We start from the raw sequence: 27,353 nt of genomic DNA, 5'->3' as shown, positions 1-27,353 counted from the left end.
TGGTGAGAATACTGAAGATCCACTCTCACGGGGCTTCCCTGGTGGCGCAGTGGTTAAGACTCCGCCTGCCAATGCAGGGAACACGGGTTCGAGCCCTGGTCCGGGAAGATCCCACATGCCGCGGAGCACCTAAGCCCGCGCGTCACAACTACTGAGCCCGCGTGCCTAGAGCCCGTGCTCCGCAACAAGAGAAGCCACAGCAGTGAGAAGCCCATGCACCGCAACGAAGAGTAACTCTCACTCGCCACGGCTAGAGAAAGCCCTCAGCAGCAACGAAGAGCCAACACAGCCAAAAATTAATCAATTAATTAATTAATTAATTAAAAAATTCACTCTCAGCCACTTCCAAGTATACCATACAGTCTTGTTAAATGGAGTCACCATGCCGTGCATTAGATCCTCAGAACTTACTCATAACTAAAAGTTTGTCTTTTCTGACCAACAACTCTCTGTTTCCCTGACCTCCCAGCTGCTGGCAGCCAACATTTTACTCTCTGGGTCTATTAATTTGACTTTTTTAGATTCCCCATGTGACACCATACAGTATTAGTCTTTGACTAATTTCACTTAGCATAATGTCCTCCAGGTTAATGGCACGTTTTCCTTCTTTTTGTGGCCGAATAATATTCCATTGTGTGTATATACACACATCTTCTTTATCCATTAGCCAATGGACACTTTTTTTGTTGTTCTCTTGTTTTTGGCTTGCGGGTTCTTAGTTCCCAGACCAGGGATTGAACCCACGCCCTCGGCACTGAAGGCAGGGAAAGCGTGGAGTCCTAACCACTGGACCACCAGGGAATTGCCTCTATTTGTTATTTTGTTAGGGATCTTCACACCTTTTTCCATAGTGGCCGTACCAGTTTACATTCCTCCTCACCCTCTCCAACACTTATCTGTCTTTTTGATAATAGCCATCCTAACAGGTGTGTGAGGTGATACCTCACTGTGGTTCTGATTTGCATTTCCCTGGTGATTAGTGACTGCATTGGGTCTTGAAGGACAATGAAGATCTAATTAGGTTAGAAGAGTGGTGGGGGGAGAACATCCCTGTCAGAGGAAACAGCCGGTGCGGCCTTTGCACATGTTGTTTCCAGAGGTGAGAAAAACAGCTTTGGGGGAACTAGTGGTTTCAGTGGTGGCCCCCAAAAGATAATGTCCTAACCCCGGAACCTATGAATGTGACCTTATCTGGAAAAAGTCTTTGCAGATGTAATTAAGTCAAGGATCTCGAGATATCCTGGGTTATCCAAGTAGACCCTACATCTAAATACAAGTTCCCTTATAAGAGACAAAAGAGGAAAAAGCCATGTGAAGTTGGAGACGGAAATTTTGAACACAATTTCTAGCCTCCCTCCCCTTCCCTCGAGGTTGGAGGTGAGAGGTCGGTAAGTTAGGCTTCTTCCTGTGCCTCCAAGCCCCAACCCGCTAATCACATGACTGGTTTTTCTGGTCCTGACCAGCCCCATCCTTAGTCCCTCATTAGTGTAAACTCAGGTGTGGTCAGGGAGCGCCCCCACCCATGAATAACAAAGACAAGCCTATCACTTACCTGGAAGTTCCAAGGACTTAGAGGTTGTCCCCCAGGAAACTGCCGGACACCAGATGCATTCTCCAATATACCACAACAATGCCGAAGGGGCCAGGATCCACTTGGTCATTCATTTAACAAATATTGATCGAGCACTTGCTGTGAGCCACGCACAGTTCTTGGTGCTGGAGATCCAGCAGGGTAAGCGGACACTCACCGTGGTCCTCCCAGAGCTGACGTCCTCATAGGGACAACTGACAATAAAGAAAAAAAGTAAATGGCAATGGTGTGTCAGAGGTCATGAGTGACGAGGGAGAGAGCAAAGCAGGGATGAGTGGGAGTGCTGGGAGGGGGGTGCCACTTGAAAAAGGGTGGTTGGGGAAGGCTTTGCCTTGTGTATTTGAGCAAAGACCTGAATGAGATCAGGTTGAGCCATGTGGGTATCTGGGGGAAGGGCATTCCAGGCTGAGAGAACAGCCAGTGCAAAGGCCCTGGGCCAGGAGCGTGCCTGCCTTAGGCCAGCTTGGCTGGATTTGAGCGAGGAGGGAGGAGAGAGGAGACAGGGGACAGGGCCAGATCCTGCAGGTCTGTCTAGGCCACAGTGAGGACTTGGACTTTTGTGGCAGGTACGGGGGTGGGCGGTGGCGTTGGAGCAGAGGAGGGACGTGAGGAGACTTAGGTCTTCACAGGCTCCCTCTGGCTGCATATGGAGAACAGGCTGTGGCAGGTGAGGGCTGAGGCAGGGAAGCTGATGAGGTGAGTAGGGAACAGTGATATTCAGGCGTGTGATGGTGGCGGCGGTGGGGGTGATGAGAGGTGGTCGGATTCTGGATACATTTTGATGGTCAGCCAACAACTTTGCTGACGGACTGGACTGTCAGTGGACAGTGAGAGGCAAACAGAGTCACAAGTCCCCTCCATGCCTTTGGGCCTGAACACCTGGAAGGATGGAGCTGTCACTTACCTCGATGTGGAAGGTGACCGGGGTTGGGGTCTGGGGCTGAGGTTTCAAGGCAAAGATGAAGGGCTCGGGGTGACCTCCTCCTGGCCCTGTGTGATTAGCTCTAGCTAGAGACAGATCCACGTTGGAACCGCAGCTCTCCATTCACTGTGTCCCCACCCGCCTCCCCCCCCCCCCCCCCCCCCCAGGGAACAACCCAACCTCAGCCCGCTTGAGCGGGAGTCCCACTGAGGCGCCCTTTGGGGCGTCAGCTGCCACTGTCACCACCAGGTGGCGCCCCTTGCACCAGCCCGATCCCCACCCGCCCAGCTCACTATCTCCCCCCAATATTTCCTTTCACTTTCGATCTCTGGCTGTCACCCGGCGTGGCCCCTTCCACACCCAGCTGGGGCAAGCCTGGTGCGTGAGGAGAAATGGGCTCCTGGTCCCCGAAGGGCGGGGCCGGGATCCCCCTCTTGGGGCTGAGCGGAGAGGCGTGGGGGTCGGGTTCCTGGGTCCCTGGCCTGGGGAGGGTTGCGGGCACCGGACGTCGGGGTTCTTAGAAGGGGAGATGAGGAGTTTTCACCATAACCGTGCTTCACGCAGGAAGCTCTATAGAGTAGGAGGCGGAAACTTAGCCACATCAAAGGACCGAGGGAGGGGCGGAGGGGCGGGGAGGGGGAGGGGCGGGGAGGTGAAGGGGAGGGAGGGGCGGGCAAGGAACGGGCTGGGGTGCGGGGGTCCGAGACTCGCTCTTCTGTCCCTTCCAAGATCCGGCCACAGGCATGAGGGGCCCCGGGCCGAAATGATAGTGCTGGCGCCAGCCTGGAGCCCAACTGTGCGTATCCCTGGGGGTTAAGGTGGGGGAAAGGAAGAGTGGTGTCCAGATGGGCAGAGCTGAGAGGGGAGATGGACAGAGTTGCGGGGAGATGGACGGGGTGGGGGAGATGGACAGAGTTGGGAGGAGATGGACAGAGTTGCGGGGAGATGGACAGGGGTGGGGGAGATGGACAGGGGTTGGGGGAGATGGGTAAGGGTCGGGGGAAGAAACAGGGAGGTGGGTACAAGTGGGAAAGATGGGACCCAGATCGAGGGAGAAACAGGAGAGATGAGCATGGAGGGGCAGAGGGATGGACAGAGATGAGAAAATCCTGGGCAGAAGTGAGCAGAAGTGGAGAGAGATGGGTCGAGGTAGGGAGATGGGGGGCGAAACAGATGGGGCAGAGGAGGGTGAAACCTGGTCAGCACCCGACCAGAGGCAGAAAGAGATACAGGAAAGATGGTCAGAGGTGGGCACACAGGAGCCAAGAGGAGGAGGAGCCGAGAAGTGGAAGAGCTGGAAAGGAGAAAGAGGGAAGAGAGAAAAGGGGGCTGGAGGGGGCAGCCTCGACGAGGGAGGGGGGCGGGCGTGGAGCCAGTGGGGCCCTCACTCCGTGCCGCCCGCAGACCTCCCTGCTGCTCTTGCTGCTGCTGAGCCCCGGCCTCCGCGGGACCCCGGACTGCTCCTTCCCCCACAGCCCCATCTCCTCCACCTTCACCAGCACCATCGGCAAGCTGGTGAGCGTCCCTGCTCCAAATCCGAGGCTGAGGTTCTGTCTCTGGGTTTGAGTTCCCCCTGTCTAGGTCTCTGTGGCTCCCTGTCTCCCCACTCTGGGTCCCCGTCCCCCTCTCTCTGGGTACCTGCCCCGCCCGGGTCTCTGTACCCCTCTCTCTGGGTCCCCATCTCCCCACCCTGGGTCCCCGCCCCCTTCTCCCTAGGTCCCTGTCCCCCTCTCTCTGGGTCCCCGCCCCCTCCGGGTCTCTGTCCCCGTATCTCTGGGTACCCGCCCCGCCCGGGTCTCTGTACCCCTCTCTCTGGGTCCCCATCTCCCCACCCTGGGTCCCCGCCCCCTTCTCTCTAGGTCCCTGTCCCCCTCTCTCTGGGTCCCCGCCCCCTCTGGGTCTCTGTACCCCTCTCTCTGGGTCCCCATCTCCCCACCCTGGGTCCCTGCCACCTTCTCTCTGGGTCCCTGTCCCCCTGCCCCCGGGTCCCCATAGCTCTCTTTCCTCCTGTCTGCAGCCAGGCCTGACCCTGTTTTCTCCCGCAGTCTGACTACCTGCTTCAAGATTACCCAGTCACTGTTGCCTCCAACCTGCAGGACGTGAGTCACAGATGGGAGGGGCCCGGGATGGAGGTGGGAAGGAGAGATTCAAGATTCACCACCCCTCAGGGAGCCAGGCTAGTGTGCTGACCCGGCCCCCTCCTCCCCCGGGACCCTGGAGTCCCGGCCCCCAGCCCCACCAGTTAAGCCCCCTGCCCCCTCCGCCCACGGGACCCAGACCCTGGGTGGTCTCTCCCCAGGACGAGCTCTGTGGGGCTTTCTGGCGTCTGGTCCTGGCCCAGCGCTGGATGGGACGGCTCAAGACCGTGGCTGGGTCCCAGATGGGGAAACTGCTGGAGGCTGTCAACACCGAGATACACTTCGTCACCTCATGTGCCTTCCAGGTCAGCCCTGAACTTGGGGAACAAGTGAGGGGAGCGTGATGCTTTCCTAGGGATTGGAAGCAAAGGTCTGCTAGGCCTTACTGGAGATTTCCTTTGACCTGAGCAGCCTGAGGGAGGTGGAGCTGGAAGTCCAGTCCTGCTGGGGGCCCTCAGTGCTGGGAAGTGACAATTCTCTAAGTACTGGAGGATGGCCAGGGGTCCGAGCCCAATGCACCAATTCTAAGTTTGTTTCTCAGGCCCTGTTGAAGGATGTTGCTAAGGGGTTCTCACCCCTAGCAACCTGGAGAAGGAGGGGATCTAAACTCCCTCCTGATCCAGGTCTGACTGGACCGCATTGCTAGACATTGCTAAGGAGGCTTCCCCCTAGCAACCTGGGGGAGCAAGGCTCCAAACTCTCTGTGAGATCCAGGCCTCGCCCTTGACCTGAGGTGACGCTGGGGGTGATGCCGTGGTGACGTCTCCCTCCCCTGCCCCCAGCCCCTCCCCAGCTGTCTTCGCTTCGTCCAGGCCAACATCTCCCACCTCCTGCAGGACACTTCCCAGCAGCTGGTGGCCTTGAAGCCCTGGATCACCCGCCGGAATTTCTCCAGGTGCCTGGAGCTGCAGTGTCAGCCGGGTAAAGGTGCCCAGCGCCCCATAGCCCACCGCCCCACTCACTCCTCTCCCACCTTCACTAGGTCCTCACCCCTTCCACTCAGGGCTCCCCAGACCCCACCGTGCTCCTTTGGGCTGTGTGACTTTGGGCCTGTCATCCCCCTCTGGGCCTCAGTTTACCCATCTCTGAGAAGGGGATAACCATCCCTGCCTGTTTCTCTGAGGTAGCTCTATACCATAGAAATAGAATGAGAGTCACACGTTTGAGTGTAAATTTTGTTGTAGCCATGTTTAAAAAAAGTTAAAAAAGGTTAATTCACTTATTTTTCAGGATTCTTAATGTTTGTTATTTTTTAGCATGTTATTGGTGGATTTATTTTTTAAACTTTTTTATGTTGGGATAATTACAGATTCAAAGGAAAGGGGCATAGAATCTGTACAGGGAGGTCCTGCACACCCTTCACCCAGCCTCCCCAGTGGTACCTTTTGCTTGGTAACATTAATTATAGCACTATGTCAAAACCAAGAAATTGACATGGGTACAATCCACAGAGTTTATTCAGAGTCTACCAGTTATATATGCATGCATGCATGTGTGTGAGTATTAGTTTGTTACAGCTGCTGTAACAAAGTACCACCAACTAGGTTATTGAAGCAGCAGAAGTTTATCTTCTTACAGTTGGGAAATTGAGGTGTCAGTAGGACTAGCTTCTTCTGAGGGCTGTGAGGGAAGGATCTGTTTCAGGTCTCTCTCCTTGGCTTATAGATGGCCATTTTCACGTTCACATGGCACCATTTTCACGTTCACATGGCACTCTCCCCCTATGCATATCTCTGTGTCTAGATTTCCCCTTCTTATAAGGATACCAGTCATATTGGATTAGGGCCCACCATTAACAACCTCATTTTAACTTGATCACCTCTTTGCAGACCTGATCTCCAAATAAGGGCACATTCTGAGGTACTGTGGGCTAGGATTTCATCATATGAATTTTGAGGGACACATTCAACCCCTAAAAGAGAGAGTGTGTGTGTGTATGTATGTGTGTCTATGTAATTTTATCACACATGTAGCTTTGTGTAACCACATGTGAGTTTGTGCAACTAGATCTCGTCCTAAAACTCCGATCCTAACCCTTGTCAACCAGTAATCTGTTCTCTATAATGATGTTATTGAATTTATTATTATTATTATTTTTTTTTTTTTTTGGCTGTGCTGCATGGCTTGCGGGATCTTTGTTCCCCAACCAGGGATCAAACCCGTGCCACCTGCAGTGGAAGCGTGTAGTCCTAACCACTGGACCGCCCGGGAATTCCGTGATGTTATTGAATTTATTTATTTATTTAGCGGAGTCTTAACCACTGGACCACCAGGGAAGTCCCTTGAATTTAATTCTCATAATTTTATAATTTTTAAAATAATATTTAAATCACAAATTTTTGGGGGGGGCCACGCCCCACAACTTGTGGGATTTTAGTTCCCTGATCAGGGATCGAACCAGGGCCCTCGGCAGTGAGAGCTCACCGTCCTAACCGCTGGACCGCCAGGGAAGTCCCTAAACCACAAATTTTACCAACTCAATATTTTTTATTTAACCCAATATATTTTAACCCAAGATAATATCCTTTCAACACATAATCAATATTTTTAAAAATTACTTAATGAGGTATTTCACATCCTTTTTTCCCTACTAAGTCTTTAAGAATTGGTGTGTATTTTACACGGACAGCACATCTCAGTTCAGATTGGCCGCAGGTCACATATTTAGTCGCCACATGAGGCAAGTGGCCGCCATATTGGATGGGCCAGCCCTAAAGTTTCAAAGTGGGGAATTCCCTAGAGGTCCAGTGGTTAGGACTCTGAGATTTTGCCGCCAAGGGCACAGGTTCAGTCCCTGGTCAGGGAACTAAGATCCTGCAAGCCACACGGTGCGGCCAAAAAAAAAAAATAAGTTTCAAAGTGAAATAACTTTATTGGAATACGACGAGAGACCACGCCCAGTGAAAACTTAACTTGTTCAGTTTATTAAGGTTTCCTTTATGGCCAAGTATATAATCAGTTTTGTAACTGAACAAGGTCTTAGGAAAATAATAGATTTTTTTTTTTTTTTGGTACGATCAGGGTTGAATCAGTGTTTATATATTCTATCAACCTTATCTTGGTATTATTCAGAGACTTTCTGACTTTTTTATATTTGTCTACAAGATCTGTCAAGTTCTGAGAGGGATGGTTAAAAACCTCCCGCTCTAGGGACTTGCCTGGCAGTCCAGTGGTTAGGACTCCATGCTTCCACTGCAGGGGGCACAGGTTCCATCCCTGGTCAGATCCCGCAAGCCGTGCGGGGGGTGGGGGTGGGGGTGGGGGGGACATAAGAAAACCTCCCACTCTAATTATATTCTTCTCAATTTCTTCCTGCATTTCCAATCGTTTAGTCATTTATATATATATAAATTATTTGTGTTTTTTTTGTTTGTTTGTTTATTTTTGGCTGCATTGGGTCTTCATTGCTGCGCGCGGGCTTTCTCTAGTTGCGGCGAGCGGGGGCTACTCTTCGTTGTGGTGCGCGGGCTTCTCATTGCGGTGGCTTCTCCTGTTGCGGAGCACAGGCTCTAGGCGCGTGGGTTTCAGTAGTTGTGGTGCGCGGGCTCAGTAGTTGTGGCTCTCGGGCTCTAGAGCGCAGGCTCAGTAGTTGTGACGCACGGGCTTAGTTGCTCCGCGGCATGTGGGATCTTCCAGGACCAGGGATCGAAGCCATGTCCCCTGCATTGGCAGGCGATTCTTAACCACTGCACCACCAGAGAAGTCCTAGTCATTTATATTTAACGTTGTCATTTGTATTTACATGTATCACTAATCATTCATTCAACCAACCTTTATTAACCATCTCCCTGGCGCCTGGCATTGGAGACACAGCACAAAACAAGATCAAGTCCATGTCCATGGGAGGCTGACCTGCTAATAAAGGAGACAGACGATAAACATGTAAACATATAATTAATCAGGAAAGTATCTGAGTGTAACGAGCCCCATGCAGGCAAATTAAAACAGGGTGATGGAATCATGGGCTGAGGTGGTTGACTGGAAAGTCACTGAAAGTTGTGAAAAAGGGAACAGCCAGTGCAAAGGCCCTGAGGCAGAAACCTGCCTACCTGTTTAAGGAATCATGAGGAGGCCCCAGTGGCTGAGGCCAAGTAAGCAAAGGGGAGAAGGTGGGGGGTGAGGGTTCAGAAGGAACAAAGGGGGCCAGATCAAGTGGGGCCTTGTGAGCCATCATAGCTTCACACATTGTATCTTTCATTGTTCTATTATTTGTCCATTCATCCACTCAGATATTTACTTTATGTAAATTAAACTATTATTTCATCAGCACTAAGTAGGTTCTGGCAATAAGGCTCCTGTCACCCTCATGTAGCTCATAGACTATTGGGGGAAGAAGACAAATAAGCAAATCGATACATAAGCACTAGACACACATTTGTCCCTTTATAAAATAAAATGTAGGGAATTCCCTGGAGATCCACTGGTTAGGACTTCCACACTTCCACTGGCAGGGGCCTGGGTTCAATCCCTGGTCGGGGAACTAAGATCCCACATGCCGTGCGGGCAAAAAGAAAAAAAAAGAAAAATGATATATTTGAAATAAAAAGTTATTAGTGGCTTTAAAAAATAAGTAAAATTCAACCTTACTACATGCTAGACACTGTTCTAAGCACTTTCAGTATATTCACGCATTTAATCTTTGTGACAACCTTATGAAGTTGACACAATAATTATCCCCATTTTATGGATGAGGCGACTGAGGCCCAGAGAAGTGAGCAGCCCACCTGAGGTCACACAGCAGGACCAGGCAGGCCTTTTTTTTCCTTCCCTGGCCTGGCCCTTCTTCTCAGTCACCCAGCCTCCTCTCTCCTGGCAGACTCCTCCACCCTGCTGCCCCCAAGGAGTCCCGGGGCCTTGGGGGCCACATCCCTGCCAGCCCCGCAGGCCCCTCTTCTGCTTCTCTTGCTGCTGCTGCTGCTGCCCGTGGCCCTCCTGCTGCTGGCCACTGCCTGGTGCCTGCACTGGCGAAGGAAGAGACAGAGGATGCCTTACCCTGGGGAGCGGGTGAGCCAGTGGGGTGGGCAGAGGGCGTGGCCGGAGTCAGCTGATCCTTTGGGGGCCATAGGTGCCCTGCCTGGAGCACTGACTCCTCATCAAGCTGAGGACCCTGGACTTGGTGTTGGTGTGGGTGGCATGTGTGTGTGGGGGGCCTTGAGCAGGGAAGGTGTGGGTCAGTCTGGATGCAAGAATACCCGTCTGGGGCCATGGAGGGAGACAGACTGGAACAGACAGCAGACTGGAGGCCAAAGAGGAGGCTGCTGGGCGAGGGTCCAGGGAGAGAGGACCAGGCCTGAGCCAGGGCTGGACCACGGGGACGGAGAGGAGGGGACGGGCAGAGTCAGGGGTCAGGGATCATCGGGAGGGTTGGGACTGGAGACGGACAGGCTTGGTGGGGGGAGGGAGGAAGGAGGAAGGGGAGGTGGCACAAGCAGAGGACGCTGGGTCTGGCCCAGTGGGGAACCTGGGGGGAGGAGGGAGATTTGGGAAAGACAGTGAGCGCAGAGTGGGAACCTGCGGGCATGAGGACACCGCCCACCCCAACCTCCAGGGAGGTATTTGGATACAGGAGTCTGCAAGCCAGGAGAGAGCGGCCTCCTGGAGCAGGAAGAGGGGACCGCCTCTGCAAAGCCCTCCTGGTGTGAAAAAGGTCAGGGTGTTCTAGCAACTTCGCCCAGCCTGGGGTGGGTGGGTGGGGGATTGAAAATGGCACAGCAACATCTAGGCCTCAAAGGCAAGGTAAGGGAGCTGGGACTTCTCACCTAGGGCAGCAGGAAGAGGAAGCCCCAGAGGCAAACTTGGGAACCAGTCTTGGGGCAGAAGGTGGGTGGTGCCCCGAGGGAGGAAGGAGTGGAGGGCCCAGGTTCCCAATGTGCTCAGAGGGATCTAATAAGAAACATCTGGCGTCAATGGCTCACACGTAGAGTGCCTCCGTGTCTCAGGTCTTGTGCTGGAGTTTTCTACAAATTAACTCACTTAATTGAGAAGCTGGTGCCATTATTATCCCCATTTCACAGAGGCGGAAACCAAGGCCCAGAGAGGTAAATCATTTGCCAAAAGTCACACAGCTCGTGAGTGACAGAGCCAAGATTTGACTCTGGGCCTTCTGATTCCGGCTTCTGTGCCTTTCACCCTTCTGCCTCAGTTTCCTTATCTGTACAAAAGACTCTAATAATAATCCTTCTACCATAGAGTTGTTGAGAGGTTAAGGGAAGTGACCACGAAAAACCCTTTGAGCAATGCTGTCCAAGGAAATAGAATATAAGCCACACATGTGATTTTAAATTTTCTAGCAGCTGAATCTTTTTTTTTTTTTTTTTTTTTTTTTTTTTTTTTTTTTTTTTTTTTTTTTTTTTTTTTTTTTTAAATTTTATTTTTTTTTTTTTTTTTTTTAAATTTTTATTTATTTATTTATTTTTAATTTATGGCTATGTTGGGTCTTCGTTTCTGTGCGAGGGCTTTCACTAGTTGTGGCAAGTGGGGGTCACTCTTCATCGCTGTGCGCGGGCCTCTCACTATCGCGGCCTCTCTTGTTGCGGAGCACAGGCTCCAGACGCGCAGGCTCAGTAATTATGGCTCACGGGCCCAGCCGCTCCGCCGCATGTGGGATCTTCCCAGACCAGGGCTCGAACCCGTGTTCCTTGCATTAGCAGGCAGATTCTCAACCACTGCGCCACCAGGGAAGCCCTGAATCTTTTTTTAAAGTAAAAATAAGCAGGTTAGTATAAAGAATATATTTTAGGGAATCCCCTGGTGGTCCAGTGGTTAGGACTCTGTGCTTCCACTGCAGGGGGCATGGGTTTGATTCTTGGTCGGGGAACTAAGATCCCGTAAGCCCAGTGGCGTGGCCAAAAAAAAGAATATATTTTATTTCACCCTGTGTATCCAAAATGTTGTCATCTCAAAATGTAATCAATACTTTAAAAAATTATCAATAAGATATTTTTACATTCTTTTTTTCATACCAAGTCTTCAGAATGTAGTGTGTATGCTACACTCACAGCACATCACAATGCATATGCGGAATTTTTATCAGAAATATTTGATCAGTATTTAGATTCCATGAAATTTACAGCTGCATAAGTAGATTCGTATACTCAAGTTCTTTGAAACCTACAGAAGTTTTCCAGTAACTGGATCACGGAACAATTTCTAAATTAAATGATCTTTCATGTCAGCATTTGTTTTGGGGAGTACTTTTTTTTTTTTTTTTTTTTGGCTGCATTGGGTCTTCGTTGCTATGCACGGGCTTTCTCTAGTTGTGGTGAGCGGGGCTACTCTTTGTTGTGGTGCGAGGGCTTCTCATTGCAGAGCACAGGCTCTAGAGTGCAGGCTCAGTACTTGTGGTGCACGAGCTTAATAGCTCTGCGGCATATGGGATATTCCCGGATCAGGGCTCGAATCCGTGTCCCCTGCATTGGTAGGCGGACTCCTAACCATTGCGCCACCAGGGAAGTCCCCGAGATACAATTTTCAATTGAGAAGTTTTCCTCCTACCTTTGTCCCTGTTCACACCCTGTTTTCCCACTCTCCCAATAACCACACTATTTAAGTTTAAATTAGGTAAAATGAAAAACTCGGTTTCTCAGTTTTGCTGGCCACATTTACAGTGCCCAGTATTCACATGTGGCTGGTATCACAGCTGTCCTGGAGAGCGCAGATCTCTCATGGTTGCAGAGAGTTACTTCTCTCGGCCAGCGATGCCCAAACACATAGTGAGCATTCAGGGTGAATGGAGTTGGTTTTGGCATTGAGACTGTGCCAAGCCCTGAGCTTGGTGCTTTCCTCTCCTCTGTCCACGGAGCCTCAAACAGCCCAGTGAGTCATCTATCATCCCATTTTACAGAGGAGGACACTGAGGCCCAGAGAGAGGAGTCACCTGCCCGAGGACACAGAGTCGGAACTTGGAGGAAGTCAGCTAGAAACTGGTCCTTTCCTTGGCCACATTGCTCCTGTCACAGTCTCCCCAGGATGGAGGCAACGCCAGCACCCAGCAGCAGCCCCGGCCTCACCCTCCCCCCTCTGTACAAAGCCCTTGTCCCCAGGAAATTGTATATAAATCATCCTTTTCTACCAGCTCTGGCCAGGCCTGTCTGTGGATGGGACAGGGTGAGTGGATGGGGCAGTTTGGGTTTGGGTCTTGGTTTTTCAGTTAATGCAGTGTTTCATTCAATACCTATTTTCTGAGGCCTCCTGGGCCCCAGGGCCAGTGCAGGGCAAGGCTGGGACCCAGACGTGAGTGAGAACCAGCCCCACCCTCTCAGGGTTCCTGGTCCATGGGTGAGAAGACAGGGGCCCCAGAGAGCCCCAGTACAGGATGACACACGCTCTAATGGAGGTAGCATAGGCACTGTGGGAGCCCCGAGGATGTACCTGAGCCAGCCTGAGATAACAGGGAGGCTCTCTAGAGAGAAGGACTCAAGCCAGATTTTAGAAGGTGGGGGTGGAGGGGAGGGCATCCCAGTCAAGGGGCACCGCCAAAGCAAAGGCTTTGTCCAGAAAGTGAGAAGCTCCTTTGGGGAACGCTCAGGCATCTAGAAGTCATTCCTTCATACGTTAGATCTCATAGGGAAGACTATCTCCACCTTTTTGACAGGTGAGGACACTGAGGCCCATACACGGCCAGGGATTTAGCCAGATCACAAGGAAGCCGGACAGGCACCGAAATCCAGATCTCTAAGCCTGGACTGAGCGCTAAAGGGCAAGCCTCGTTGCCTGCTGTGGGCCTACACGTGATATCGCTTTAGGGGTTAAGAGCGCTTCTCCTCCAGCCTTCTCGCCCCCGCCCCACCGCAAACACAGCGAGCAACTCGCGCGAGGATTACCAGCCCCTCCTAAATACGCCAACAGAGGCTGAACAGCCCCGCCCCCGCAGAGCCCCCTCCTACCCCACGTGATCTCGCCCGGCACAGCCATGGCCGCCTAGGTTCGATAGAGACGATATTGATTGGACAGTCAAAAGATGACCCGCCTTCCAGTGGGCCTTTCTGCGCACGCGCAAGGCACTCTGGCCAATGAAAAGACGGAAAGCGCCCGTGTTGCGCCACTTCCTCCGCCCCTGTTTCAAGGGATAAGAAACCCTGCGGTTAAGGTTCCTTCTTTCCCAGGCGGCTGCCGAAGATGGCGGAGGGACAGGTACAGGCTCTGCGCGGGCCGGAGCGGTGTGGGGCCGGGTGGGGTCGAGACCGGACCGGGGTTGGACCTCTTTCCTCTCGTAAGTGTACTGTGGAACGTAAGGTCGACAACTGAGCAAAACAGAAAGCTTTCGGGGTAAGAGGAACCCAAAACGGAAATATAAAACGGTTTTTACGCTCTCGGCTGGCTAGAATGCGGCATCATTTTTCGCCCAGGGGGCAGTGATCGGGGCTTCCAGCACAAGAAAAGTTATTTTAAAACTAGGCCTGATTTACTTTGATTTTGGCCGGGCCTTGGCCGAATTGGGCCAGTGTGTCCTCAGCGGTGGGGAAGCACGCGGAAGGCAGCTGCGCGGCCAGGGGACCAAGAGAAGCCGAGGATTGGCCAAAATGGAGGGTATTTCCGCCCTGCCCAAGGCGCGGGTTGTTTCGGCCTCGTGGGAGTGCGCATCAGGGTTCCCCTGCAGCTGTGGGTATTTTAGCGCGAAATTTTTGCAGTGGGTCGAGAGAGCTCCTGCCTACAGGGCATGCAGGCACGAATTGTTATTTTCCTTCCTCTTGGGGGTCGAGGAAGTCTAAAGATATGCTGGTGCTGGAAACAGGATTGTGATGAAATGTTCACAGACCTGGGATATCGTTTGTCCTTAACGACCTGGAGGCCCTCAAGGACGGCAGCAGAAACTTAATTCTGACTTTGCCCAGTCTTCTTGTGTAACCTATTCGATATAAAGGAAAGGATGCCTCTGGAAGGGGTGTGCCTGTGATGGGTCTGTGGTTCTGGAAGGAAAACCACGTTTGGGGCCAGGCAAGTGGTAGAGTTCTCCGAACCTGTGTCCCTGCATTTATGGCGCTTGGTACCGTTTGCCTTGTATTTTGTGTAATTCAGTTAATTTATCATAGTGTTCCTGAAACAGATATTGGAGATTTGGAGGGTTTTGACCAAAGTTATGTTGTCAGGAAGTCTGGATTTAGATTTTGTGGCCTTTTGCACCGGCTTCCAAAAATCATAACATGTATAGCAAGCCCTTGGTAAAGACTGGGGACTTTTACACTTGACAAGAAGTTGAGGATTGGCGTTTGAGCAGTTCGCCGGAGGATGCAAATCTAGTCAATACCAGAGCCAGCCAGGGCTTTAGACTACCCTTCCTAGCTTCATCCGCTCTGAACCTTCATGCTAGAAAAGTATCTGGGACCAGGACAGAACCAGATTCTGTCGAGATTCTGCAGCTTGTATCCAGATCACAGCTTCTTCTGCCTGGAGGATCAGTATTGACAGTCTGGATTCAGATTGTAGCTCATTTGCTGACTGTCAAGCATAATCTGGGCATAAAGATTCTTGCCCTTCAAGCAGCTGAGATGTGAGGGAAGTCCTTTGGTATCTTATTCCACTTACTGAAATTCTGAGTCAGTCACTTGCTCTCTTGGCCTTGTCTGTAAAGTGAGCCTTAGGTCCTAGTTTCTGGGTCTCGTACTTGGTTAACAGGTACCCTGGGAGGTAGGTGAAATGAACAAGTAGGGAGGAATGATTGTTTGAGGTGGGGAGTCAAAGCTGTGGGTGCCTCTGAGCCCTCTCAACCTATTTCCAACAGGTCCTGGTTCTCGATGGCCGAGGCCATCTCCTGGGCCGCCTGGCAGCCATCGTGGCTAAGCAGGTGCTTCTGGGTAAGTCTGCCCCCTGCCCATAGCTCCCCCAGACACGAGCCTCAAGGTCAGTGATGAGCAAAAATCACCATCTTTCGTTTGAGTCTAACGACCATGAGATCAACCCCATGCACCGCTCTGAGACCTGCCAGCCTCCTCCCCTCCCAGGTTGGGGGCTCTGGGCTCTGTTAGACTAACAAATTGAACTTAGGCATGAGTCCAGCTTCGCCGATTGCTGCTCTGTGACACGGGGCAGGAGACTCCGTGCCTTCCTTGTGCACTGTGGCCAGTTTGAGACGGAAGAAGCCTCCTTTCTGGGTCCTTAGCAGTAACTGGGCCTGCTTCCTAACTTTTGACCTCCTTGATTGTCTCATTTTCCATTCCCTCTAGGTCGAAAGGTGGTGGTTGTGCGCTGTGAGGGCATCAACATTTCTGGCAATTTCTATAGAAACAAGTGTGAGTGAGGGCCTGGGAGGAGGGCTGGAGAGGGTGGACCTCTGTAGGGCTCACGCTTTCACGGGCTCCTAAGCAGTCCCACCAGTGGTGGGAGGTGTTAGTCTGAGTTCCCGAACACGCCCTCGGAAGTAAGGTTGTGTGCTGCGTTGGAAGGAGTTACCATCTGCCTGAGGACTCTTGAGGCCTCACACACTCTCCCCTCTTCCCAGTGAAGTACCTGGCATTCCTCCGCAAGCGGATGAACACCAACCCCTCCCGTGGCCCCTACCACTTCCGAGCCCCCAGCCGCATCTTCTGGCGGACAGTGCGAGGTGAGCTGGGCCTGAGGACCACGGGCTGATGGGGCGGGTGGCCGGTGATGAAGACTTTTCCTACTCGTGTTCGAGTTTCCCAACCATGAGATGACTCCACATGCACTACCATCTGAGGCCGCCTGCCTGCCCACCTGCCCGCCCAGGTGGGGCAGCGGGGTCCTCACATGCCCCACTGAGCAGGCCTGTTGTCCTCTGCCCACAGGCATGCTGCCCCACAAGACCAAGCGAGGCCAGGCCGCTCTGGACCGCCTCAAGGTGTTTGATGGGATCCCGCCACCCTATGACAAGGTGAGCAAGACCCATCTCCCTCAGCGGCATCTTTGTGTCTGGCGTCCGTGATGTTCTGCAGTTACCTACATTGTTTGATCCTCGTGAAAACAGCACTGGCTGAGACGCCTGCCCCAGCCAGCCTTCTTCCCTGTCTGTCCCTCGCTCCAGGTCTCTAAGTCCCTCTCCTTCTCTAACAGAAAAAGCGGATGGTGGTTCCTGCCGCCCTCAAGGTTGTGCGTCTGAAGCCTACACGGAAGGTGAGTTCCGGGGTCTGCTGAGCGATGCCTTGGGGTCCCAGGCTTCCTGGGGGGTGCACCTAGGGCCCTAAGACTGGCAGATGATGGCTTTTTCTCACGATGGTCTGCGGATGCCACTGTGGGCAGTGCCGATAATGCCAATGGCTCAGCTGATGCCAGGAGGAGCAGAGAGCCCTGCCCCAGGGGTGGCTGTGTCTCTTGAGCGCAGGCTTGCTGCAAAGTTGTATGGCTGGACTGGGACCCTCTAGGACAGGATGTCAGCGCCCCTCCCCTAGTCACCCTGGCCTCGTTTTCTTACAGCTTCGTTTCTCCCTCTCCCCCACAGTTTGCCTACCTAGGGCGCCTGGCTCATGAGGTTGGCTGGAAGTACCAGGCAGTAACGGCTACACTGGAGGAGAAGAGAAAGGAGAAAGCCAAGATCCACTACCGGAAAAAGAAGCAGCTCATGGTGAGGGCGGGGCTGAGGCTGGAGGGGCACCACGCTTTCTGGGGCAGGGTCTGGGAGCTGATTACTCTTGACTTGGGTCTTTGTTATGCCCTCGGAAGGCTCTGCCTAAGGCCCGGTGTGGGTGGCCCCCTGGGATAAAGGCAGTCCTAGGGAGCAGCCACTAACCACCACCTGTCACCTTGACCCCACAGAGGCTACGGAAGCAGGCCGAAAAGAACATAGAGAAGAAAATCGACCGATTCACAGAGGTCCTCAAGACCCATGGATTCTTAGTCTGAGCCCAATAAAATTGACCGTTTCTTCTTCATGCTTGGCCTGGCCTGCCCTTCCTCCATCGCCACCCTAGGATGTGGGGGACCCCCAGGGGCTGCCGTCCAGGTGCCACAGGCAGCCTGGGGCTTAGAAGACTGGGTATAGCAAAGGGGCCTTAGCCACTGCTGTTTAAGAAAGGCCTTTTTAAAAGCGAAGACAGTTGTAAGGGCTGTGCAGGCAGAATTTGCCTGTGACCTGTTCATTCATGAGAGTTTTAGGACATGGACAGTTCGAACAACCTGTGCTGTTGCAATACTGGCAAAAGTGAGCTGGAAGACCTAAGTGGAAGGGCCACTCACGTCGCCTACAGGAAGTCTAAGCTTCCCACATGGTCAGGTACTATACTCTGCAGCTGTTAGGATGTGAGAGAATGCTTGGGCAGCACGAGTCTGGGGTTCTAAAAGGTGTTTATGGAAGGGAAGTACGGCCCAAGGGGTCACAGGCATTGCCCTTGTGTCTTCCCTATATTTTGTGATCCAAAACTAATAAATTATTTTTAAAGAAATTTGGCGTCTTTGCAGTGTGTGTCTGCCATAGAGGCAGGCCCAGGGGAGCAAGGCCCTCGGCTGATGGGAGGCTTTGAAGAATAAAACTGGCTGTGCTCTTTCTGCAGATGATGGATTAGAAACTGCCTTTCGTGGAGGAGTTGACCTTTGTAGAGATTGACATGCCAAGGAATTTGAGATGCCTATGGGATTGGTATTTACGACCTGTAGAGCCTGGTGTTGCCCAGTTTGCATAAAGTTGTCTTCCCTAATTCAGCTGCAAAGTATGGAGTTGCCACCATTCTCTAAAACCAAACCGGTTCCTCACTGTGGGGCATGTGGTCTCTTCCAGTCTGCCATGCTGGGCCAAGCTTAATGTGAAGAAATGGACAAGAAAAAACATTTCGTAAACGGTGGTTAGGCATTAGAGAAAGTGGGATTTGAAAGCTCTTGGTGCTTTGTAAGATTAAAACTAGGCTTGTTAGATCTGTCAGGGTGAGTCCCTGAAAGGGTAAACATTAGGGTACCCAGCCCTGGATAATCACCCTTGGTCACCTCTCAATACTTGACCCAGGTGGGCCCCCATCCCCATCTTACTGATGAGGGTTACGTGCAGTCAGCGGTGTCAGCCAGGATGACACGCAGAGGGGTCTGGTATGACCCAGGTACGCACATCTGTACTGGGAAGAAAGCTAGATTCGTGCTGCCCTTGGGACTGGTGGGCAGTACTTGCTAGTTGGTTCACGGGGCAGATCATAACTTGGGGCACTGTGCCATTCTCTCTTGCTTAATCTCCAAAATGTCTAAGACACCACAGTGGCTTAAATTTTCTCTAAGAATCATTTTGCAAGTGGGTGGTTCCCTACCCCTCCTGGGGCTCCCGCTTACCAGCAGAGCTGCCAACAGAAGCAACTGAAAACCAGAGTTTAAGTCTTAAGTTTAACAGGACTGCATGTAAAAGCACAATATAATCCCCTGGAAACCACAATCCCTTATATTTGGCTTAAAAATGTAAAACTTGCCACTTCTAAAGACACCCACCATTAAAAAGATGAAGACAGGTCAGACTGGGAGAAGTTATTTGCGTATCTCTTGCAGGACTTGAATGCCAAATACAGAGAAAAACTCTTCAAAACTCAGTAACAAGAGATAACCAAATAAAACTTCGGCCAAAACTTGAAAACACGTTTCACCAAAGAAGATAACACAAATGCCAATAAATACATGAGAAGATGCTCATCATTCCTCAGAGAGAATGCAAACGAAATCTCCAGGCATAACCTTAATCATTCCTGTGGGACAAGTACAGGGAATCAGAACCTCTGGGCCAACAGAATGAACGTTTCCAAAGCTCCAGTTCCATCTTGCCCAACTGCCCACAACCAAAGGACCCTCCAGGTCAGCCTCATCTCCTGGGCTATAGCAACCTTGGAGACCCTGGTCTGTGGGTGGGGTGCAGGGATACGTCTTGTTTTAATAGACATTTCTGTGCTCACTGGTTAGGGGGAGGGTCCCCAGGTCTCCTAGCTTTTGGATTTCTGTTGTGAAATGCTAGTAAATGTCTGAAATCTGGCAGAGACAGGGAAATACGCCCTCAAGTGGTAACAACTAGAGTTGGCTGAAGTTTATTATTGGGCAGCAAGGCTGTTCACACTGCAGTTCAAAAAAATCGATGTGGTGGGTTGTAAGCAGCCTTAAAATGATAATGAAATTGAGGGGCTTCCCTGGTGGTCCAGCGGTTAAGACTTCACGCTCCCAATGCAGGGGGCCAGGTTCGATCCCTGGTCAGGGAACTAGATTGCGCATGCTGCAACTAAAAAAAGAAAGATCCTGCATGTCACAACTAAGACCCGGCAGACCCAAATAAATAAATAAATATTTTAAATAATAGTGATGATAACGAAATTGAATAGAAATGAAAAGGAAAAAAATCAGTGTATTACAGAAAGGAAAGGAGAGAGTTAAAAGACTTAAAAATTAGAAAAGAGAGAGAAGAAGGCAGAGGAGGGTGAGAGAGAGGTGTGTGTGTTTGGTCACAATGCAAAATGCATTTCCTTCTGTGGGTTGTGATCAAAAATATCTAGAAGCTAAGGACCTAAACATCTCCAATTTGCCCTCACCCCTTCAGAGTGAAGCAGTATTTCTTTACTCTTCCCTTATCAAAATCTCACCAGCTGCTCAGCAATTTGCAAAATATTGAGCATTTGAGACACGAGACAGGAAATCATACCTAATCTCACCACCTGGAGATGTAAACCACCAGGGCAATATCATGCATTTCCTTCCAGGCTTTTTTCTAAGTTAGAAACTTTTATGCAGACTTTTATATGTAACTTTTGTACATAGTTTATTTAGCACACATTGTAGACAGCAACTCCAGGTCCTGCTTTTTTTTTTTTTTTTTTTTTAACTAAATATCATAAATCCTTTCTAAGTCATTCAAATACTCCAGAACTTACTTTTCCTTCAAAAAATAAATTATAAAGCTACTACAAGGTCACTGGGGGGAAGACATAGCAGGTTCTAAAATGAAAAGTCCTTCCTCAATGCTACCCCAGAGGGACTGAAACAATGATAATTAAAAATGGATCATTCATCACCTATATGTGGAATCTAAAATATGACACAGATGAACTTATGAAACAGAAACAGACTCACAGACATGGAGAACAAACGTGGTTGCCATGCGGGGCTTGGGGGGAGGGATAGATTGGGAGTTTGGGATTAGCAGATGCCAACTATTATATATAGGTTGGGAAAACAAGGTCCTACTGTGTAGCACAGGGAACTATATTCAATATCCTGTGATAAACCATAATGGAAAAGAATATGAAAATGTATATATATGTATAACTGAATCACTTTGCTGTACAGCAGAAATTAACAACATTGTAAATCAACTATACTTCCATAAAATAAATTTAAAAAAATGTATCGTTCAAAATTCACAAAGCTATCAAGTGTAAAAGAAATTTAAATAATTAAACTTCAAATGATTTTTTGTAAGTTTGTAGCATTTATATTTCTGAAGTTATTACAACTTAAAAGACATCATATATATTATATATACATATATATGCAACCAGCCTTCTCTGTCTATAAGAGCATTTTTTTATGTTGATAAAAAATATACTAAATCTTTGCTGTTCAATATGCAAGCCACTAGCCACATGTGATTACTGAGCATTTGCAATATGAATAGAATGAGTGAAAAATTGAATTTTAAATGTTATTCAATTTAAATTTAAATAACCACATGTAACTAATGGCTGTGTTGTTGGACAATGTAGTCCATAATACCTAAAAAGATAAGCCACAACTATATCATGTAATAAGCTTTAAAAAATGCATTAAACAACAAGGACCTACTGTATAGCACAGGGAACTGTTTTCAATATCCTGTGATAAACCATAATGGAAAAGAATATGAAAAAGAAATACATATGTAAAAAAATGCAGTCGTCCTATAGATTGTCCATAAACATTTGAATAAATGGATCATGCTGTGCCTCTTGTTCTGCACTTTGCTTTGTCCACATACAAATTCAACAGAGGGTAGACTAGTTTGAAAGACACGTTGGCAGATGATAACAGGATGACAGCAGTTGCTTCTGCAGAGGGAAACTGGGTGCGCATGTCCGGGGAGAAGAGTGAGGGAAAGATTCATCTTTCACAACTTACTTTGTACTTTTAGAATTCTGTACCATGTGCATGAAATCCCTATTCAGAAGTCATCGGAAATTTAAAGATTAAAAAATGAAACATGTCTGGCAGTGTTTTCATTTCCAGATTGGTTGACTTACCTCATGTTTATTACTTGCTTGCAGAGTGGTCCATGATCAAGCTATGCCAGGATTTACCCATCTGCCTGTAAGTGGACATTTTGGTGTATCTAATTCTCCTCCATTCATTTGGTCAGTTATTCAACAAGGACAAACTGAGCACCTACTATGTGACAGTCACCAGAAGCCCTGGAGAACAAAGGCAACGAAAATTCCTGCCCTCATTTTAGTGGGGAAGAAGAAACAAAGGATAAATAAGAAAGCATGAAAGGGGACGGGACAGGGGGAGTTTGGAATTAACATATTCACACTACATAAAATAGGTAAATGACAAGGTCCTACAGTATAGCACAGGCAACTATACTCAATATCTTGTAATAACATAATGGAAAGGAATCTGAAAAAGAATATATACACATATATATGTATAACTGAATGACTTTGCTGTACACCTGAAGCTAACACAACATTGTAAATCAACTATACTTCAATTTTTTTAAAAATTGGAAAAAGATCAAAAGAATAATATTTTGTGACCTGTGTAGAAGTTTGTTGGGAGCACAGATTTTATGTTCTAAATGCAATGCTTAAGAAAGTCTTTACTAGGGAATTCCCTGGTTGTCCAGTGGTTAGGACTCTGCGCTTCCACTGCCATGGGAACTAAGATGACACAAGCTGCACGGTGCAACCAAAAAAAAAAAAAAAAAAAAAAAGTCTTTACTAGACTCATAAGTGAAAAAAACAAAACAAAACAAAACTCATGTTTTCTTCTAGTACATTTATGGTTTCATTCCCCAAACCCACCTAAATTTTACATTTACACATCAGAAATTTACTTTGGCATACAGTAGGTGGTAGAGATCCAACTTTATTTTTTTTTCAGATGGTTGCACACTTGTCCTAACATGAAATCACGGAATATTCTGTATATTCCCCATGGGCTTTATTTATTTATTTATTTATTTATTTATTGTGATAGGTAAGAAGTGGATTTATTTAGAGAGAACCACACTCTGTGGAGTTAGAGCACTGGGAAATTTTAGACCAAGACTTAACTAAGGAAAGAGGCATAAGACACCTATCCGTGCCAAGGTCTGGAGTTTGAAATCTCCCAACAAGGTGCAAGTCAGTTAGAGTGTGGACAGCTTTCAGGGTTGGTCGGGTTGTTGCCACCACTGCCCAGAAGGGGGCCAGGTACCAAATAGGTGCTCATTAAGTGTGAAGTGACTGTAAAAAGGACTCAAAGCTTCCTTCTTTAAAGGTTGGTGATTAAGAACGCTGGAGCAAGACTGCCCAGGTTCAATTCCCACCTCTGCCTCTCATTTTCTGTGAAACCTGGAGCAACTAATGCCTCAGTTTCCCCATCTGCAAAATGGGAATAGTAACCGAACCATACTTAGAGTGTTAGCACAATGCCAGGCACATGGCAATTGCTGTTAGATTTTGCTTTACAAGAATTTATAAAACAATAAATTAGTATTCAGTTATAGACGTGCACTGACCAACGCAGTAGATACTAGCCCCATGTGGCTATTTATATTTAAATCTAATAAAATTAAAGTTAGGGCCTTTCTCACCTTCTGGGATGGCCCACACTCTGTCTGTGGAGTATGTTTCTCTCTAAATAAATCCACTTCTTACCTAAAAAAAAAAAGAAAAGAAGTTAAAAATTCAGGTCCTCAGTCGCACGCACCCCACTTCCAGTGCCAGTGGCCACTGTGTTGGACAGCGCAGATACAGAACATTTCCATCACAGCGGAAACTACTATTGGACAGCGCTGTTACAGACAATCAGAAGAACGCCTTTTTTTTTTTTTTTTTTAATTTTATTTTTTCACGAAACCTTTGGGGATGAAATGGCCCATAGAGGAAAACAACCTTCATTAAACTGCACCAAACTCATGGGTAGTGCCCGCCCCTCACAAAGATGGCGGCACCGCAGAGCATGCATGCTCCTAAGACTTTCCGGTCTCCAGTCCTGCAAAAAGATGGCCGCCGCCACAACCCGTTTAAGCCCTGCGCGGACACAGCCACGCTGTCCCCAAACCCCACGTGGTCCCACTCCCCGCAGAAACAAGACCGCCTCCCGACAACTCTCGCGATAACAAGGCTGGCCACTCTTTCCCAACGTGAGCTAGCGCGCTGGCGCGCAATGATGGCCTAAGAGTCTCGCGAGACAGTGTCTGTCTCTTCCCGCCCCTCTGCCATGAACGTCATGGCAGCGTCCGTGCGGTCTCCGAATCGCGTACTTGGGTAGGGCAGTCCGTCAATCAGAGTCTCGCCAAGGCTCCGCCTCAAACCGTGTTACCCTGCCCCTCTTTCGTCACTTCCTCTCTAGTTTCTGTGCAATCGATAAGGAAACCCGGACGCCGCCGCGGCTTTCCTTTTTTCAGGCGGCCGGGAAGATGGCTGACATTCAGGTTCGGGCTCGGGACTGACGCAGACCTAGCGGGGCCCGGGCTTCAGGGGCGTGTCCTGGAGAGCGGGACTCTGCGCCCCAGTTTGGGGGTTAATTCTGGGCGTCCTCGATTTCCCAGGGAAATTCGGGCAGAGGGCGCGTGTCCTGGCGTTAATCTCAATTGGCGCTTCCTAAATCTTAGGAGCTCCGCATTTAGGGTGTAATTAAGGCTCAAGCTTTTTAGGAGTTATCTTTTTAAAACCCAAGGTTTACAGAGTGTTTTTCTGGAGGCCTTAGGCTGTAGGGTTAATCCTGTGAGAACTGAGTCCTAAGGGCTACTCCAGGGAACCCATCGTTTTGGTATTTAATTTTGGAGCCATATGTAATTAATAAGGAGTGACTCCTGGTTGGGTATCTTTGTGTCTTGGAAAATAATTCTTGCTGAAGGGTGTCCAGGGTGTTAGAGGGATGATTCTGTATCTGGGTTTTAAGGGGTGAATTGTGCAGGCGGTGGAAGGTGCTTTAGACCGTAAATACCGACGTAACCCCGGGTTTAGAGTTGAGTCTGGGTTAGAGGTAAATTTGGGTGAGTGCAGCGTTTGGGGAGTTAAATACTGCAGAGAATGGGATCTGGGGGGTTTGTGAAGCTTTCCAGACCAGGTTGCTGCCTGCTGCAAGCTTACCAGCTTTCATCTCATCCCTGTAGACTGAGCGTGCGTACCAAAAGCAACCGACTATCTTCCAAAATAAGAAGAGGGTCCTGCTTGGAGAAACTGGCAAGGAGAAGCTCCCGCGATACTACAAGAACATTGGTCTGGGCTTCAAGACACCGAAGGAGGTATGGGGATCCTCAGAAGAAAGAAGGAGATCTCTGTTTCCCTGCACGTGTGCCCAAACTGAGTTGCCCTAGCCACATCTGAGTGGCTGTTACTGGGGCTGCTGGGAGTTGTAGTTTTTGTGTCTACAGGGAGGCCACACCCCTTGTTCTTTTCAGGAACTACCATTCGGGGCTTGCTAATCCTCCTTATTCCTTCAGGCCATCGAGGGCACCTACATTGACAAGAAATGCCCTTTTACTGGTAATGTCTCCATCCGAGGGCGAATCCTGTCTGGTAAGTGAGGACCTCTGGGGGCTTGGGTTCAAATTCCCGGGTCTGAGGGAGGAGGGGCTGGCGACACTGAGACCCCAGGGTCCTGGGTGAGGAAGGGGTTGGCAGACTCCTGGTTATGGGGGGCACTGGCAGATGATGTTTGTTATTTTCACGATGGTCTTCAGATGCCCACCCCGGGCACTGCTGAGAAAGCAGTTGGCACAGCTGATGCCAGGAGCAGGGCTTCTTGGGAACCCTGCTCAGCGGCCCCTGATTCCCAGCATGCCCTGGGCTGCCCATGGCTCCCTTCCCTATGGGGCCTGACCCGGGATCTGCCCCTTCTCCCGCAGGTGTGGTGACCAAAATGAAGATGCAGAGGACCATTGTCATCCGCCGAGACTACCTGCACTACATCCGAAAGTACAACCGCTTCGAGAAGCGCCACAAGAACATGTCTGTGCACCTTTCCCCCTGCTTCAGGTGAGCACGGTGGCCCCAGGTAGCCCCGGTGAGCCGCCCTCCCAGGCAGAGAGGAGGGGGTGGGCTGCACAAGAGCCTGGGTGACTTGGGACGTGCCTTGGCCGTTAACAGGACGCCCTGGCTGCTGGGTGAAGGTAGTCACCTGTTGGGGGCGGGGACGGTTTGTGAGGGGACCCTGTATCACCATCTTTGGGAGCCTCCTGTTCTCTGCAAAATGGAGATGCTAGTTGGAGGTCTTCTGTCCTGGAAGGGTTGGAGCATCCTCTGCATGGTATTGAGCTTGGCGCCTTTCATAGTTAGCGCTCAATAAATAACGACAGGGCGGCATGCAGTGCAGATGGAACTGGAAATAGCAGCTTGGTTGGGGTTTGGAGGAGCCAGAGGTGACAGGCCTCCGCCTGGAGACAGTGAGAAAGGTGTCATTAGGGCCTGCTTGGGGCAGAGTCCCTCTGATGTGGCGCTGCTCACCCCCACAGGGACGTCCAGATTGGTGACATTGTCACAGTGGGCGAGTGCCGGCCCCTGAGCAAGACGGTGCGCTTCAACGTGCTCAAGGTCACCAAGGCTGCCGGCACCAAGAAGCAGTTCCAGAAGTTCTGAGACCAGACCCCTGCCCACTGCCCCAAACAAAATAAAAGTTATTTCCCCAGTCACGGGCCAGGTTCCGTATCCATGCCCTTATCAGAGGGAGGGGGTGTCCCTGGGAATTAAGTGGGGTTGATGTGAAAGAGGGGGCTGTTTTTCATTCTCTGGGGGCGTAAGGGTGGGGACCAAATCCTGCCTCCTGCCCTCTCGTCTCTGGGTGAAGACAACCTGTACCACGATGCTGCCCCTCTCTGGTCTTTTGGTCCCCGTCAGCTTTTGGTGTCGGAGTACACAATGCCTTCTACTTGGTGTTGAGCTCCCCCTGCAAGTCTCTGGGGAGGAAGTGAGTGAGGGTGGAGGTTCCTGGGTTCTCTAGACTCTGGGCCCTTTCTGGCCTCCGAGGGGAGGGTAAGGAAGAAGTAGTGGCCCTCTGGGCTTTGCTGGGGGTCGGCATGTGTTGGGTGGGCTTGAGGAGTACGCAGCTGCGTGGTTCGGAACTATGAGGGTCTTGACTTCAACCTGGGACTGTCTACCCTGACAGAAGGAGTGGGGCAGGGAAGCAAGGCACCCACCTTCCCCCCTGCATGCTGCACCGTCGCCTCCTAAGTGGACACCATGCCCATTTGCAGATGAGCAAACTCATCTGAGGGGGCAAGTTCTCTGCCTGGGGTCCCAAGGAGTAGCTGAGCTCCACGTGTCAGATTATGGACACTTTCTTTGCCTAAGAATGCAAGTAAGGAAATTGGCCTTGAAGTTAAGTCGCTTAGTAAGGACAGCCAGCAGTGCGGGGGGGCTGCAGGCTGCTCAGAAATGGATAGGAAGTCCGTAGAGGTGGGACTGATCTGGGACAGACCAAGTGGGGTGGCCTTGGGTGAGGAGAGAAATTGGAGATTGGGAGAAAGGGGACAGAGCCAGGCAAATGAAGGGGAAGAGATTTCTGACAGGGCCAGACATGGTGACCTTGACTGTCAGGGAAAAAACCTGGGAGATGGAGAGAGCTTAACAGTTGGTAATGGCAGGAGGGCTTTCTGTTAGAAGCAGAGAAAAATGGG

The 27,353-nt window shown here is 50.1% G+C and overlaps 3 protein-coding genes and 2 long non-coding RNA genes across 15 annotated transcripts in view; 3 read left to right on the top strand and 2 right to left on the bottom strand.

Moving 5' to 3' along the window:
- LOC309648015 overlaps positions 1-27,353 on the bottom strand; it is a 114,461-nt gene that overhangs the window by 71,118 nt on the left and 15,990 nt on the right. The window lies entirely within an intron of this gene.
- Positions 720-13,470, top strand: FLT3LG (fms related receptor tyrosine kinase 3 ligand). Of its 7 annotated transcripts, none has more exons than XM_082435980.1 (9): positions 720-1,732; positions 3,243-3,309; positions 3,918-4,028; positions 4,559-4,612; positions 4,813-4,956; positions 5,434-5,546; positions 9,468-9,655; positions 12,495-12,757; positions 13,245-13,470. In XM_082435980.1, exons 2-9 carry the CDS (start codon positions 3,277-3,279, stop codon positions 13,326-13,328), a joined length of 990 nt encoding a protein of 329 aa, XP_082292106.1. In that variant the 5' UTR covers positions 720-1,732; positions 3,243-3,276; the 3' UTR covers positions 13,329-13,470. The 7 variants fall into 7 exon arrangements, with proteins under 7 accessions (XP_082292106.1, XP_082292104.1, XP_082292105.1 ...); XM_082435978.1 differs by lacking the exon at positions 720-1,732 and adding an exon at positions 2,790-2,891 and having other exon boundaries at positions 13,245-13,343; XM_082435979.1 differs by lacking the exon at positions 720-1,732 and adding an exon at positions 3,001-3,090.
- Positions 13,691-17,475, top strand: RPL13A (ribosomal protein L13a). Of its 3 annotated transcripts, none has more exons than XM_082436023.1 (8): positions 13,691-13,783; positions 15,372-15,444; positions 15,814-15,879; positions 16,089-16,190; positions 16,396-16,481; positions 16,661-16,720; positions 17,046-17,168; positions 17,360-17,475. In XM_082436023.1, the coding sequence occupies exons 1-8, from the start codon at positions 13,769-13,771 to the stop codon at positions 17,444-17,446; spliced, it is 612 nt and encodes a 203-aa protein (XP_082292149.1). In that variant the 5' UTR covers positions 13,691-13,768; the 3' UTR covers positions 17,447-17,475. The 3 variants fall into 3 exon arrangements, with proteins under 3 accessions (XP_082292149.1, XP_082292148.1, XP_082292150.1); XM_082436022.1 differs by having other exon boundaries at positions 13,737-13,783; positions 15,369-15,444; XM_082436024.1 differs by lacking the exon at positions 13,691-13,783 and adding an exon at positions 13,842-13,918.
- Positions 17,620-23,913, bottom strand: LOC309648012. 3 transcript variants are annotated; one of them, XR_014256425.1, is made up of 4 exons: positions 23,626-23,913; positions 23,325-23,388; positions 21,769-21,962; positions 17,620-19,778 (listed from the first exon to the last, which is right to left on the bottom strand). It is a non-coding gene; the product is annotated as an uncharacterized lncRNA (long non-coding RNA). The 3 variants fall into 3 exon arrangements; XR_014256426.1 differs by having other exon boundaries at positions 21,769-21,936; XR_014256427.1 differs by having other exon boundaries at positions 21,769-21,833.
- RPS11 (ribosomal protein S11) lies at positions 24,021-26,369 on the top strand. The gene is made up of 5 exons (XM_082436028.1): positions 24,021-24,167; positions 24,852-24,983; positions 25,182-25,257; positions 25,587-25,716; positions 26,193-26,369. The coding sequence occupies exons 1-5, from the start codon at positions 24,153-24,155 to the stop codon at positions 26,314-26,316; spliced, it is 477 nt and encodes a 158-aa protein (XP_082292154.1). The 5' UTR covers positions 24,021-24,152; the 3' UTR covers positions 26,317-26,369.

The sequence above is a fragment of the Balaenoptera physalus genome (genome assembly GCF_965194825.1).
Source record: "Balaenoptera physalus genome assembly, chromosome: 19".
Classification (NCBI taxonomy): domain Eukaryota; kingdom Metazoa; phylum Chordata; class Mammalia; order Artiodactyla; family Balaenopteridae; genus Balaenoptera; species Balaenoptera physalus.
This window is presented reverse-complemented; position numbering and strand designations above follow the sequence as displayed.